This window comes from Pelophylax lessonae (genome assembly GCF_965119305.1).
Source record: "Pelophylax lessonae genome assembly, chromosome: 3".
Taxonomy (NCBI): domain Eukaryota; kingdom Metazoa; phylum Chordata; class Amphibia; order Anura; family Ranidae; genus Pelophylax; species Pelophylax lessonae.
In genome coordinates, this window is record NC_138770.1 from 285,781,868 (window position 1) to 285,796,802 (window position 14,935).

General features: G+C 47.0%; 1 protein-coding gene across 23 annotated transcripts in view; it reads right to left on the reverse strand.

The window, feature by feature from the left end:
- DLG1 (discs large MAGUK scaffold protein 1) overlaps window positions 1-14,935 on the reverse strand; it is an 818,929-nt gene that overhangs the window by 157,820 nt on the left and 646,174 nt on the right. For all 23 annotated transcript variants that reach the window (XM_082251441.1, XM_082251439.1, XM_082251438.1 and 20 more), the window contains one exon: window positions 498-612. In XM_082251441.1, the coding sequence (XP_082107567.1) occupies window positions 498-612 (115 nt within the window). The remainder of the gene's footprint in view (window positions 1-497; window positions 613-14,935) is intronic.

Sequence of the window (14,935 nt, forward strand, 5' to 3'; positions counted from 1 at the left end):
AGCTCAGAGAAAATGCCCGCTGTACCTTACACACAGAGAGCCAATGCCCACACATAAGATGGCGGCCGGAATCGCTGCCATGCAGTCAGGACCCAGGCATGAGGCCACCTCAGGGATCCACCTAAAAGGACCCCACAGCACAAGATAACATTGTATACCCCCCCCCCCCCCTCCCCAGCTACTGTAACAGAAAAACAGAGCTAAAATTAGGAAAATGGTGGTTGTTAGCTCACAGTCTTATTTGACTGTATATTGAATTCTTTGACTTCAATTTAGCGTTCTCTGTAGAGGTAACTGCAAACTGCTAAGATGCCTTATTAGCTGGGCAGCCTAGTAAGAGAGAGGGCTATCTATACATGCTAATTTTAAAAAACCTAAATAAAAAAGGCCATACTTCTATAAAAAAAAAAAAAAAAAAAAAAAAAAAGAAGCGGGAAACATTGCCCAAACTTCCTTTCAGTTACTTAAACAAACCAGTAAACACTGCTGATGCTTACCTCACATATAAGGATCGTTTCTGGCTTGTACGAAGTGAACCAGATCCAGAGCTGATACTACTGTTCATCATCTGTTCCCTCAGATCATGAATTTTAGCCTCAAAACGACTATATTCTGAAAAAAAAAGATGTAACAATGTTAGTTTTACGTGCCCATGTGAACAGGATATATTTTTGACTGTAAGCAACAAATTTCTTGATTTAAGAAACCTGATGTAGGGTTTACTTGATTACCAAAAGTCTCCCTAGCAGCAGAACAGCTACTGACACTTCTAGTGTGCCAATGACAACTGTAGAGTTTTTATTAACCTAAACTGCACCAGTTATGGAGAATAAGGAATACTGCATTTTTTTTGTTTCCTGCAGGAAAACCTTAAAAAAAAAATGGGATTTGTGTCTTACCGTAAAATCCATTTGTCCACAATGTCGTCATTCAGATGGTAATCAGAGACAACCATTTTTATAAGGAATGATGGACAGGGGAGAAGAACAACCTAATAAGGGGGATGCCGCCAATTCTGACACCCTGCATGCAGAGGTGATAGCCACCAAAAAGGCCACCTTCTGGGATAGCGTAAGCAGAGGAATCTCAAGAATATTTTCAAAGGGAGGCTTCTATAGAACTGGAAGCACCAAGTTGAGATCCCAAGGCGGCAGTGGGTATTGCACCGGTGGAGTGTGTGGCCAAGGTTTGTTAAAAGAAGACCGCCAAGGCCGACACCTGGCCATTAATAGTATTCAAGGCCAATTTCTGCTCAACCCCCAGTTGAAGGAAGGTCAAGACTCGAGTCACCGAAAGAGCAAGGGTGAACACCAAGTGACTTACCACGAAATGTACGCTTTCCACGTACGATGGTAGGTCTTCCTAGTACGCTTTCCACGTACGATGGTAGGTCTTCCTAGAAGTAGACTTCCTAGCTTTCAGTGTGGGAATCACCGACCCAGACAAACCTCTATCCTTCAGTACCTGGCTTTCAACAGCCAAGCCGTCAAAGCCAGCGACTGTAAAGCAGAATGAAAGATTGGCCAGTGGCACCAGTTCGGCATACCCAAGACAGGCGAGGCCAATCTGGGGCCACTAGAATGGAAGGAATTCCTCCTGCCTAAATCCTGCGGAAGAGTCTTGGCAGAAGCTTGAGAGGAGGGAAGGCGTAAATCAGACGATTCTGGCCCCAGGAAGCCACTAGCACGTCTGTGGAGTCCGCTAGCTGATCCCGTGACCGCGCCACAAACCTGTTCGCCTTCCTGTTGAGCCGAGACACCAACAGATCTACCTCAGGGGTGCCCCACCAGAGTTACAGCTAATGAAATCCCTCCAGATGAAGGGACCATTCCCCTTGGTTCAATACCTGCCGACTGAGATAATACGTCAATTTTCCACCCCTGGATTGTGTAAGGCGCTCTTCCCCCCTGTGAGACTCTTAATGATGTCATCCAGGGTAGCTCCAAACAGGTGATCTCCTTGAAACAGAAGTGAAGGCTTTTTTTTTTTTTTCCAATTAGAGGTCTGGTCCGCAGACCAACATTTGAGCAACACGCCTAGGGACCACTGCCAAAACAGACAGTCTAGAAAGCAGGGGAGCCACATCCAAAGAGGCATCACAAATAAACTGCAACTGGTCTGCCAGCTCCACAACCAACTGGTCTGCCAGCTCCACAAAAGGCATATGGGGGAGCTGCTCATCCTCCAGGTTATGGCATAAAAGCTTAGCCCACTCGGTCAATGAAAAAGACTGGTCTAAGTGCCGAGCCAGACACAGTGAACATACTTCGGGCCACAGCCTCCACCTTTCGGTCAGCCGGATCTTTAAAAGCCGGCGATGCTGCTCCTGAAATCATGGTTGCCTTATTCAACCTGGAAACCAGTGGATCCACTACCGTTGGAAAAGTCCACTTCTTAAGGAGGTACTTTTCAAAGGGGTCCTTCATTGCGAATGGCTTAGGGACCATAAAGGGATGTTCCCACTCTGTTGCAACAAATCTGTTAAAATAGGAAGGAAACACCTTCACCGCTCTAGACGGCTTGTGAGTGCCAAAGGAAACCGGTGTCTCCACCGCAGCTTCAGCTGTGTCCTCCCTTTTTAAAGTCTCACGCACAGACACAATCACGTCCACCAGATCCTTTTCGTGCGTGGCTAATCATTTTCACTATCTTAGAACTCAGAGAGCAAGGCCGCAGACCCCTCAGGGCAGGCCCAATACGCAGCAGCCAGATCAGATTAAAAAATCTGAGGAGACAGATGAAGCAGTGGAAGGCGGGGGGGGGGGGGCGCTTTTTACTACCCCACCGCCCAAAAGCCACCTTCACCCGGAAAAAGAAGAATTCCAAGACTGTCGTCAGTGCATCAATGGATGTAAAAAAGACAAAACAAGAGAAGGGCGCATTGACCATGTGCTATACCATACCCCCCCTAGTGAGTAGCTTGCTTTCGTGTTTCTGACGCCCAAGTGCATTACTTTACATTTTTCAACATTAAACTTCATCTGCTATGTAGTTGCCCACCCCAGTATTTTGTTCAGGTCCGCTTGTAAGGTTTACACATCCTGCATCGAAGATATTGGCATGCTTAGTTTAGTATAATCCGCAAATAACGAGATTGTGCTAGATATCCCCTCCTCTAGGTCGTTTATGAATAAATTAAACAGGATTGGTCCCAGGACAGAACCTTGGGGGACCCCACTTTCCACACCCACCCAATCCGGGTACTCCCTATTTTATCACCACCCTCTGGACTCTCCCCTGGAGCCAGTTCTCCATCCAGGTACTCACCCTATGGTTCATACCAATGTACCTTAGTTTGTACAGTAAGCGGTTGTGGGGAACTGTGTCAAATGCCTTTGCAAAGTCCAGATACACCACATCCACAGGCTTTCCTTTGTCTAGATGGCAACTCACTTCATCGTAGAAGGTTAATAGATTGGTCTGGCAAGAACGATTTTTCATGAACCCAGGCTGATTACTACTAAGAATATCGTTTTCATTACTAAAGTCTGGTATATAGTCCCTTAACATCCCCTCCAAAATTTTGCAGACTACTGATGTTAGGCTGACCAGCCTATAGTTACCTGGGATATATCTCGGCCCTTGTTTAAATATTGTTACCACGTTGGCTTTTTTACCAATCAGCTGGCACCATACCCGTCTGTAGACTATCCTTAAAGATCAAGAATAATGGTCTGGCAATCACCTGGCTGAGCTCTTTAAGAACCCTCGGGTGCAAGCCATCTGGCCCCGGTGATTTCTTTATGTTAAGTTTCTCTAGTTTAGTTCCAAGTCGATCCTCTGTTAGCCATGGGGGTACTTTCTGGGATGTATTATTTAGTTTAGCATTACAATCTGGGTTAGTGTAACCCCCCCCCAATTCTTTTGTGAAGACTGAAGAGAAGAAATTATTTAACACTTTCCCCTTCTCTCTGTCCTCTGTGGCCAGATTCCCTTTGTTGTCTTTTATAGGGCCAATGTGTTCTGGCCTCGTTTTCTTACTATTTATATACTTAAAGAATTTCTTGGGTTTTTTTTTACTCTCTTCCGCTATATGTCTCTTGTGTTCTATTTTAGCGGCCTTGATTTTGCCTTTACATTTCCTATTACACTCTTTGTAATGCTTGAATGCTGCCAATGACCCCTCAGCCTTGCATTTTTTGAAGGCCTTTTCTTTAGTATTAATATGAATTTTTATGTTGGAGTTTAGCCACCCAGGGTTTAGTTTTGCTCTTTTAAATTTATTTCCCTTTGGAATGCACTGGCCAATCCCTTTGTTTAGTATGCTCTTGAAGCACTCCCATTTTTCCTCTGTGTTCTTTGTTCCCGATAGTCCGCTTGCCAATTCTCTATTCCCGGAATGTGCACAGCAGAGAGGGCCAGAACATATAGTTCTGCCCACCTCAAGATACCGGCTACTTCCCGGGCCACCAGGGCACTCCTTGTGCCCCGTTGATGACTGACATATGCCACCGCCGTGGCATTGTCCAATTTTATCCTCACAGGGCGTCCCTGCAGACGATCCGTCCACTGGGACAGAAAGTCTGATCGCCCAAATCTCCAGGATGTTGATCGGCAGACTGAACTCCTCTCGAGTCCAAACACCTTGGGCCGAATACACTCCCAAGACACCTCCCCACCCACACAGACCAGACTGGCATCCGTGGCGACCACAGTCCAATGCAGGGGAAGAAAAGATTTTCCCAGGCAAAGCACCAGGGAACGGAGCCACCAGAGACTCCCTCGTACAATGGCTCACCAGGATCAGATCGTCCAAAGAAAGCGGATCCTTGTTCCATTTGCCCAGAATCTTTTTGCAGAGGTCTGGTATGTAACTGAGCAAACTGAACCCCTCGAAGGTGGAGACTATCAGGCCCAGGACTTGCATGCAATTCCTGAGCGGTTGGACAACAGGGGCCGAATTGCATCCTGTAGCTTCAGAAATTTTGCCTGTTGAAGAAACACTCGAGCCAACGCCGAGTCCAGCATCAAACCCAAGTAGTCCAGCTTGGTGGACGGAGTCAAAGCCGATTTCTGAAAATTCAGTGTCCATCCGAACTCCTGTAGAGCTCGCACAGTGATGTCCAAGTTGGCTTCTAGAGCCGAAGAAAACTCTGCACGCAGAAGCAGATCGTCCAGGTAACCAATTACCAAAATCCCCTTCTGTCGTGGCAAGGCCAGCACTGGGGCCAAAACCTTTGTGAACACCCGAGGAGTGGAGGCAAGACCAAAGGGTAACGCCACGAATTGATAGTGCTCCTCACCCACGACAAAACCAAGAAAACGCTGATGCCCGACATATACTGGAATATAAAGGTAAGCATCCTTGAGATCGATAGAAGCCAGAAGATCCCCTTGATGGAGGAAAGCTACTACCATGCAAATGGACTCCATCCCAAATTTCTGAACCCGCACAAAGTGGTTCAGAGCCTGGGGTCCATGATTGGACGAATCTTGCTTTCCTTCCTGGGAACTCTGGAACCGGCACAATGACTCCTTGTGCTAACAGGTCCTGCACTGCTCCGTAAAGGCCCTGTAGCCGATCGTGGGACAGACGCAAGTTGGAAGGAAAGAACCAAAACTCGATCTTTTAACCGAACCGAATCAACTTGTGGACCCATTTGTACTGAATGAGCAAGGTCCATGGGTCTGGAAAAAGGCAAAGATATCCCCACACCCCAGATGTGGGTGAGGGCGCCCCTTCAGGCTGGGGAAGGCTTGTCCGTGGAACCGGTGGTGCCCGCCTTTGACTTACCATTCCAGGGTCTCTTGGAGCCTCCTGCAAAGTTACGGGTGGATCTCGAACCCTTTTCCTGCGATCCAGACGGACAAAAGGGCCGCTTGTGAGCCGTGAAAAAAGGACCACGTTTTTGACCCTAGCAACTTGCGGGAGTAATGTACTCTTACCTCCCGTAAGGCCCTTGATGATCTCTTCCACAGAGGTACCGAACAAATGGTCCCCTACAAAAGGTAGATCAGTCAGCACCTTTTTAGAATGTGTAAATATATACCGCGCCAACATTTGATGTTCAGCAAACAGCAAAAACAAACCACAATTTGAGGAAAGTAATGAATAAAAATGCAGCGCAAATAAAATAGTATAAAGTGCGAATCATATATCAATGCATGTATAAAAACAGTGCAAAATGTATTCATTATGTGAAAACTTATGCAAAATTTCACAAATAAAATTAAATAATCACAAAAATTGCAAATATATATTAGGGGAGTATGATTTCAGTTCATAAATCCAAAAAGTCTCCAAACGGGGGACTCCTCTGATTTTCGAACCTCCTATCCATGGGGCAACATATCGATCGATGATTCTGAATTCTGTACCACATTGATCACAGTTAGGACATTCTCGATAATGTCTATACACATTATGACTAATATCACCTTTTTTGAATATTCACAATGTGTTAGTTCATCTGGATATTAAATGAATGAATGGTTATGCCTACATATTGTTTTTTGCAGGGGCAAGTTATAAGATAGACTACACATTTGGTGACACAAGTGTGGAACTGTTTAAATTGTATGTGCAATTAGTGATTGTGGAACTGAAATTTTTAGTCCTTATCCTCACGCTTGTATTGTGTAGACAGGTGTTCCATTTCTTACAAGGATAGTAACCAGTCATCTGATGGAAAAAAGACAGCTTGACAGGGGGTTTAATGACATTAGGAGAAATCTTATGTTTGAGCGACAGTATTCCTCTATAGATCACTTTGGCTTTGTCTGGTAATATCGGATCTAACACACAATTGTTTTTTTTAAAACATCCCAGTGTCTATTTATAATTTGATATATATGCCTATGTGAATAGAATAGGACGTAAAGAAGGCCCATTTTGAAATACCATCATCATTACCTTTAGTTTTAGTTGTTAACAAAGACCTATCGACATTAAGTGCATTGGAAATTTCAAGTTCCACCATATTATGGTCATAACCTTTAGCAATAAACCTTTCTTTTAAAATACTACATTGTTGTAGAAAGGTTGAAGTGTCTGAGCAGTTCCTTCTAAGACGTAGGAACTGACTACATGGAACAGAGTGTAGCCATTTCTTATGATGGCAACTTTTCACTGGAATAAAACTATTTTGATCAGTTGGTTTGAAATAGGTCTTAAACGAAAAACAACGATCCTTCAATTCTATTTCTAAATCCAAACAATGTATATTGGTGTGACTTGCCTCATATGACAAGGCTATGCCATGTTGGTTTGTATTCAACTCGTCGAAAAAGGTTTTTAAGGAATCCTTCGTGACGCTTCATAGGAGGAAGACGCCATCTATGTACCTAGCTAGAATGTACCAATTCTGTTCTGTGGGCCCCATAGATGACGTCATCCTACCAAAATGCCATAAAAAGGTTTGCCAAACTAGGGGAAAATTTAGCCCCCATGGCGACACCCTTAAATTGAGAATAGTACCACCCATTGAACCAAAAGTAATTATGGGTGGCAGCAAATTCTAAAAGGTCCATAATAAACTGACATTGCTGAAAAGGCACAGATCCATCCCTCATCAAAAATATTGTACTGCCTGTAAACCCAGGTGAGGAGGGATACATGTGTACAATGAAGACACGTCTGCGGTTGCCATCAAATAGTCACCTCTAACATCTACAGTCTCCAATAGTTTGATAGTCTCGGTGGTATCTTTAAGGTACGAAGGGCTTCTTTTAACTATTGGCTGCAGAAAGAAATCAATATAGCTTCCGACAAAAGATGTAATGAAGGTTTGTAACATCTGGCATAAGGATTATCCCTCTCCCATATAAAACTTGAATAACCCAAAAAGTGTATGCTTGGTTGGGTCCACATTTTCTGGTAAGCCTCTGATCTACCTGTATATCTGTGGTGGTTATACACCTACGATTATCCAAAGAGGACTTATTCGCACTCTGCTCTTTGTGGTGGATGTATCATGAACCATTTTTTTGATGGACTATTTTTTCTTTATTATATAAATACGTATGCACTAATATAAATATATATATGCATATTTATGCACATATGCCTGCACAGTTGTTTAAGTGTATATGTCATTTGTTATTATACACATGCATGCACTTTATTTGCCTAATTTTGCACATATATTTGCAATTTTTGTGAATATTTAATTTTATTTGTGAAATTTTGCACATAATTAATACATTTTTGCACTGCTTTTATACAAGCATTGATATATGATTCGCACTTTATACTATTTTATTAGCGCTGCATTTTTATTCATTCAGCATCTTTTTAGAAGCCTGGTCGGCCGACCAGTACTTTACCCAAATCATGAGGCGAAGAAATCACCGCCGTTACAGATACCCTGCCGGCCAAGGGGACCACATCTAAAGATGCATCACAAATGTACTGTAACCCCTGGATCAACTGATCCGCCAGTTCAGGAGGGTGTTGACCCCCTGCCAGATCCTGGAGTAAAATCTTAGCCCATTCTGTTAAGGTCTGGGAAAACAAGGTGATAGCAAACACTGGCCTCAACATTGAACCTGTCACGGTGAAAAGATAACAGACCAGAGCCTCAGCTCTCTTGTCCACAGGATCCTTAAAGGATGGCGATTCCTCCACCCGTAAGAGTGTGGCCTTATTTAACCTGGAAACCTGAGAGTCCAACGGTGGAACCGTAAGTTTCTTCATGAAAGACTCCTCAAAAGGATATGTCCTAGCGAAACGCTTAGGTATTCCAACAATGCATTTCGGGGAACCCCACTGAAAAGTGACAATTTCGGCAAAATAGTCAGGAAAGGGAAACACCTTTGTCACCTTGGAAGACTGGTGGGTACCAAACTGCACCCGTCCGTGTCGCCGACTCAGCATCAGCTGAGTCCTCCAACTTTAAGGTTTCCTGCACTGACACAATTAATGCCTCCTCCAGCCTTTTTCCATGCACGGCTGAGGAGGAGGATTCTTTCTCACTATTAGAGCACTCAGCGTGCATGGACACAGTCCAAGTGGGCTGACTCTCGTCCGCAGCGGCCAAATCCACCTGAGACTGAGGAGGCAGATGATACAGGTGAAGGCGGGGGGCGCTTCTTGCTAGGCCTCCTTTGCAGGGCCATATCTACCTTGGATACAAGTGACTGCAGGGCTGCCATCATGGCTGCTAGGGCAGACTGAGACCGGGAGGGTCCCGCAGCTTCCAGGAATGGGTCCGGTGGTGATAAAAACTCCAGAGGCTCCATGGTTAATTGGAGCCGCGCCGTGCACGAAAGGGTTTTTTAAAATTTTAAAATAAACCGCCCCCACGCACCGCTGGAGCACCACAAGAATCAGTGCACCCGTGGCGCTGTATAGCAGAGGAAGGACCATATACCCACAGAGACTCACCACCCCTGAGCTGGAGAGTGCCAAACAGCCTGCCACACTGCAATGAAAGAGCAAGAGGAAGCTCCGACACCGAAACTAGAGGCCCCCACAGAACATCACCGCACTCGGACTACAAGAAAATGGCTGCCGCTATTCTCAATGGGAAACCAACATGGCCGCTGGACTACACAAACATGGCCGCCAAAGCTGGGAATGCAACATCCATGGCAAAATGGCGGTGTTGGACAGGACCCTGGACCCCAGGGAAGAATGCAGCCGACAGTGACACCCACCCCTCTGGTGTTGGGCTCTCAGGCCCAACACCAGAGAAACCCCCCCACCCAAAATTACACTCGTGCCCCTTAAAAGGCAGGGGAACCACGTTAGGGAGAGGGGGGGGGAGAAGGTGAGTGGAGAGAGGACACAGGAGGGGGTCTATCATCCCCAGGGAGGGCCCACAACCATCCCAGCCATTTCAAAAGAAAGGAGGGGGGACACTACTCACCACACCACTGCATAAGGCGGGCACCAATCCCAGCAATCCACCGCGCCATCTTGGAATGGGGGTGCTGCGGCCCAAGGTACGCTGTGACTCTGATCGTGACCAGGCCTTTGCGACCTCGTGAGAGGTTTCACTCGCTGGCCAAACCCCGTCCAGTGGGGTATGTCGCAGCCAACCTAGTGTGGAGCTAATAGTTGGGTCGCACTCGCAGGCCAGACTGGGAAGACCATAAGGATTCTAGGATATCCAGTGCGTCGCCCAGTCTGGCTGTTGATTGTAGTTTACACAGAAACAGGTTGATTGAAGTTCACACAGAAACAAAAGTAATAAAGAAAAAGTAAAAAATTCCATTTAACTACTTGGCTTCCACACTGTAGCCGTCATTCTGAATTGCTGGGAAGGCGAACAATGACGTCCTCTCAGCAACAAGCGGCCTGCGCGCTCCCTGCGAGACTCCATGAGACTCGCCTGATCCCAGATCGGAGACCAGGGGCGAACCCGCCCTCCTACCCCGTGATCAGCTGTCAGCCAATGACAGCTGATCATCTAAAGTAAACAGCAGCTGGCGATCAGCTGTTTTTTTCTCCTCTCACTGTCAGTGTGAGGAGAAAAAAACAACGATCGACGGCTGCTGTCAGAGGGATATCAGTCCCGCAGAGGAGAGGGACAATTTGTGCCCCAAGTGCCACCTACCAGTGCCCACCAGCGCCACCTACCAGTGCCCACCAGCGCCATCTGGCAGTGCCCACTAGTGCCACCTATCAGTGCCCACCAGCGCCACCTACCAGTGTCACCTATCAGTGCTCGCCAGTGCAATCTATCAGTGCCACATCATAAGTGTCCCCTACCAGTGCCTATCATTGCCCATCAGTGCCACCTATTAGTGCCCGCCAGCACTACCTAACAGTGCCCTTCAGTGCTGCCCATCATTGCCATCCATCACTGCCATTGCCTTATCAGTGCCACCTTATTAGTGCCCATCAGTGCTGCCTATCAGTGCAGCCTACCAGTGCCTATCAGGGCCGATCAGTGCCACCTCATGAGCGCACATCAATGAAGGAGAAAAATTACCGGTTTGCAAAACTTTATAAGAAGCTGTAAAAACCCCAGTAGTGATTAAATACCACCAAAAGAAAGCTCATTTGTTTGAAAAAAAATGATACAAATTTAATTTGGGTACAGTGTTGCATGACTGCACAATTGTCATTCAAAATGCGACAGCGCTGAAAGCTGAAAATTGGGCTGGGCAAGAGGGGGGTTTAAGTGCCCAGTAGGCAAGTGGTTAAAAGGGAAAGAATGCCGGAGCCGCAGATCCCAGCAGAGAGCCAGATCCCTACTCCTGACTAAGCAGAAAAAACAGAGTCCTATAGCAGGAAATGATAGTATACCCTCTGGGACTGCCTCAGGGGCCTACCCAAAATTGTTTCCGCCTAGTCCTACTCCTGAAGAGAGAGACATGGAGCTGTGTCCTATAGGGAATAAAAGAGAAATCTGATTTTTTCTTTCATTCATTGACTGACGGCTCCAGAATCTTCTTTACCATTGGGACGCCCCAAAGCAGTGTTAAACATGAGGGGTGGGAAAAAAAACAGCAGAAAAAAATCCATAAAGGCCAAACCTAGCCAACCAGGTAACATGGAGCTCAACCAGGAACAACAGGAGCTCACCTGAAAAAAAAAAAAAATAAACATACACCATAAAAGAGGACTAATCCTCTCAAACAGCGGCCTGCAAAACGATGTGCCCTAAACGCAGCATCAGCAGATGCCAGAAAATCTAGTTTATAAAATTTTGTGAAAGTGTGCACAGACGACCAACTGGCTGCCTTGCCAACCTGCACCACTGACGCCTGATGGTGGAAGGCCCAGGAGGCACTAAGCGCCCGTGTAGATTGCGCCTTAACAGGGAACGGATGAACCTGACCCTCGATGGAAAAGGCCTGCACCACCCCCCACCTTGTCCATTCAGAAAGGGTCACGGCAGACGCAACCAACCCTTTGCGACGTCCATCCATAGGGACAAATAGTAAGGCTGATTTCCTAAATGACACCGTGAAAGCCCAAACCACATCCAGAGAGTGCAAGGCAATCTCCTTCGGATGTTTAGGCTTAGGAAGGAATGACTTACAAGGGTGAAGCACCACTTTATCTCTGTGAACCACCAGGTAAGGTGAACTACAAGACAACGCCACTAGCTCCGACACCTTCTTAGCCACCAAAAAGGCCACCTTCTGGGAAAATGTAGCAGAGGAAACTCGCAAATATTTTTTAAAGGCGGTACTAGAGAACCGATAGCACCAAACTGAGATCCCACTGAGGTAACAGACCGTACAGGGGGAGCCAAATGGCAAACCCCCTGAATAAAGGTGCGAGCCAAAAAAAAGCATAGCCAAAAAGGACAGTAAAAGAACGCCAAGGCCAAAAACATGGCCCTTGACGGTACTCAAGGCCAGGTGCTGCTCAACACCTCATTGGAGGAATGCCAAAATCCGAGCCACTGAAAGGGAACGGGGATGAACCCCTAGAGACTCACACAACGCAAAGTATGTCTTCTAAGCACAATGCTAAAATCTTCCTAGAGAAAGATTTTCTTGCCTTTCACAACGTGGGAATCACCAATTCAGACAAGCCCCTATCCTCCAACATCTGGCTTTAAAGCCAGCGATTATAAAGCAGGATGGAAGTTTGGCCCTTAGGCTAATAGATCTTCTAGGAGAGGAAGTCTCCAAGGGGCATCGGTGACCAACCGTACCAGATCGGCGTACCAAGACCGGCGAGGCCAGTCTGGAGCCACTAGGATGACCGGATCAATTCTGCCTCGATCGTTCGCAGGAGACTCGGCAGAAGTTTCAGAGGGAGAAAGGCGTATATCCGAAGATACTGGCCCCAAGGAAATGCCAGTGAGTCCGATATCGGCCAGAGGATCCCGAGACCTTGTCACAATTATCTGTACCTTCCTGTGGAGATGAAAGGCCAACAGATCCACCTCGGGAATTCTCCACCGGAGACACAGCTGAACCTAGAATGCCGGCTACCTCCTGAGCTACGAGGACACTTCTTGTGCCCTGTTGGTGATAGACATACGCCACAGCCGAGGCATTGTCTGACTGAATCCTTACGTGGCACTCCTGAAGGCGATTTGTCCAATGAGCCAGACAAATCTTACCGCCGGAAAGTTCCAGTATATTGATCGTTAGTCTTGATTTCCCAAGAGTCCAGACGCGTTGAGCACAGCCGTGCCCAATACACCTCCCCACCCAGAAAGGCTGGCAACTGCGGGGACCACCGTCCAGTACAGGGGAAGGAAGGATTTGCCCTGTTGAAGCGCTGGAGAGCAAAGCCACCATAGCAGGGACCCTCTCTAATCCCGGCTCAACAGGATCAGATTATCTAGAGACTGTGGATCCTTATACCACTTGGCAAGAATCTCCCTTTGCAGAGGCTTTGAGTGGAACTGTGCAAATGGAACCACTTCTATGGTAGACACCATCAGGCACAGTGCCCGCATGCAAATCCTGAAAGAAGACTGACTGCTGAACAGGAGCCGAATTGCATCCTGCAGCTTTGGAGTTTTTTTTTTTTTTTTTATCCCTGGAAAAAAAACACAAAGGCCTGAAGCCGAGTCCAGAGTCAGACCCAGATCGTCAAACTCAGTGGACGGAACCAGAGCAGATATTTGGAAGTTCAATTTACAGCCGAACTCCAACAGAGTCTGCACAGTAATATCCAGGTTGTCCTTTAGAGCAGTCGCAGAAGAAGATAGTCCAGGTACCCAGTACAGCAATCCTGCCACTACAATGCCAACACTTTTGTGAATACCCGAGGAGCTGAGGTGAGATCAAAGGGTAATGCCATGAATTGATCGATCATGCTCCTCCCCCATGGCAAGCGGAGAAAACGCTGATGATCGACATATATTGGAATGTGAAGGTAAGTGTCCTTTGATGTGGGGATGCCACTACTGTATGAATGGACAACATTCAGAACATTTGTACCTGCACATGCAGTTCAAAGCCTTGAGATCCAGGATTGGACATACCTTGCCTTCCTTCCTGGGACATGTAAAGAGGTTTGAATAGAAACCTTGAAAACGTTACAATTTAGGAACCGGAACAATCATCCCTTGTAGTATAAAGTCTTGCACCGCCCTTAAGAGACTCTGCAGGTGGTCTGGGGTCAAACACAGACTGGAAGGAAAGAACATGACTGGAGGATAGGACCAAAATTTGATCATGTAGCCGGACCCGATCAGCTCGTGGACCCACCGGTCTTGAATTAGGGAGGTCCATGGGTTTGGAAAGAAGCGAAGACATCTCCCCACCTCAGACACGGGTGAGGGCGCCCCTTCAGGCAGAAGAGGGCTTGTCTGCAGGTCTGGAAGATCCCACTCTCTGTGACAAGACTCCTCGCCCCTGGCAGCCTGTGGACAGTACTCTTCCCTGCTGTAAGACCCTTAATAATATCATCCACGAAGATCCAAACAGGCGATCCCCCAAAAAGGGGAGAACAGATAAGGCTGTTTTGGAAGACTGGTCCGCAGACCAGCATTTCAGCCATATCCTGCGCTGAAGGACCACTGTCATGGATAGCCTAGAAACTAAAGGAGCCGCATGCAGAGGGACACCACAGACAAAATGCAACCCCTGGACATACTGGTCCGCCATCTCGCAAGGGCAATGGGAAACTGTTCCCCCTCCAGATCCTGGTGCAAAAGCTTTGCCCACTTCGTTCAAGTCTGGGACACCAATGCTATGGTGAACACTGGCCTAAGGACCAAACCGGCCACAGTAAACATGTGGCGGACCAAAGTCTCAGCTCTCCTGTAAAAGGGGTCTTTAAAAGTCGGAGACTCAGGGTGTGGCCTGGAGCGGCATGCTGTAAGTCGCAAGTGACCGGAGCTACGTCAGACCATTATCCTTACCCCACGATCCTGCTTCCCCAGGGGCATATAACTTTTCACACTGACACCTCACGATCCTCGGACACTGTAGCGCCATATCTCCGCCTAAAAAAGCCTCGGATCCGGCGGCTAAGCTGGAAAAATACAGCCGGCAGGACAAGGAGGCCTCTTCTCAAGATGGCGCCGAGCAGAGCCAGGAGGTGGGGATGGCTGCGGGCACAAACACGGCC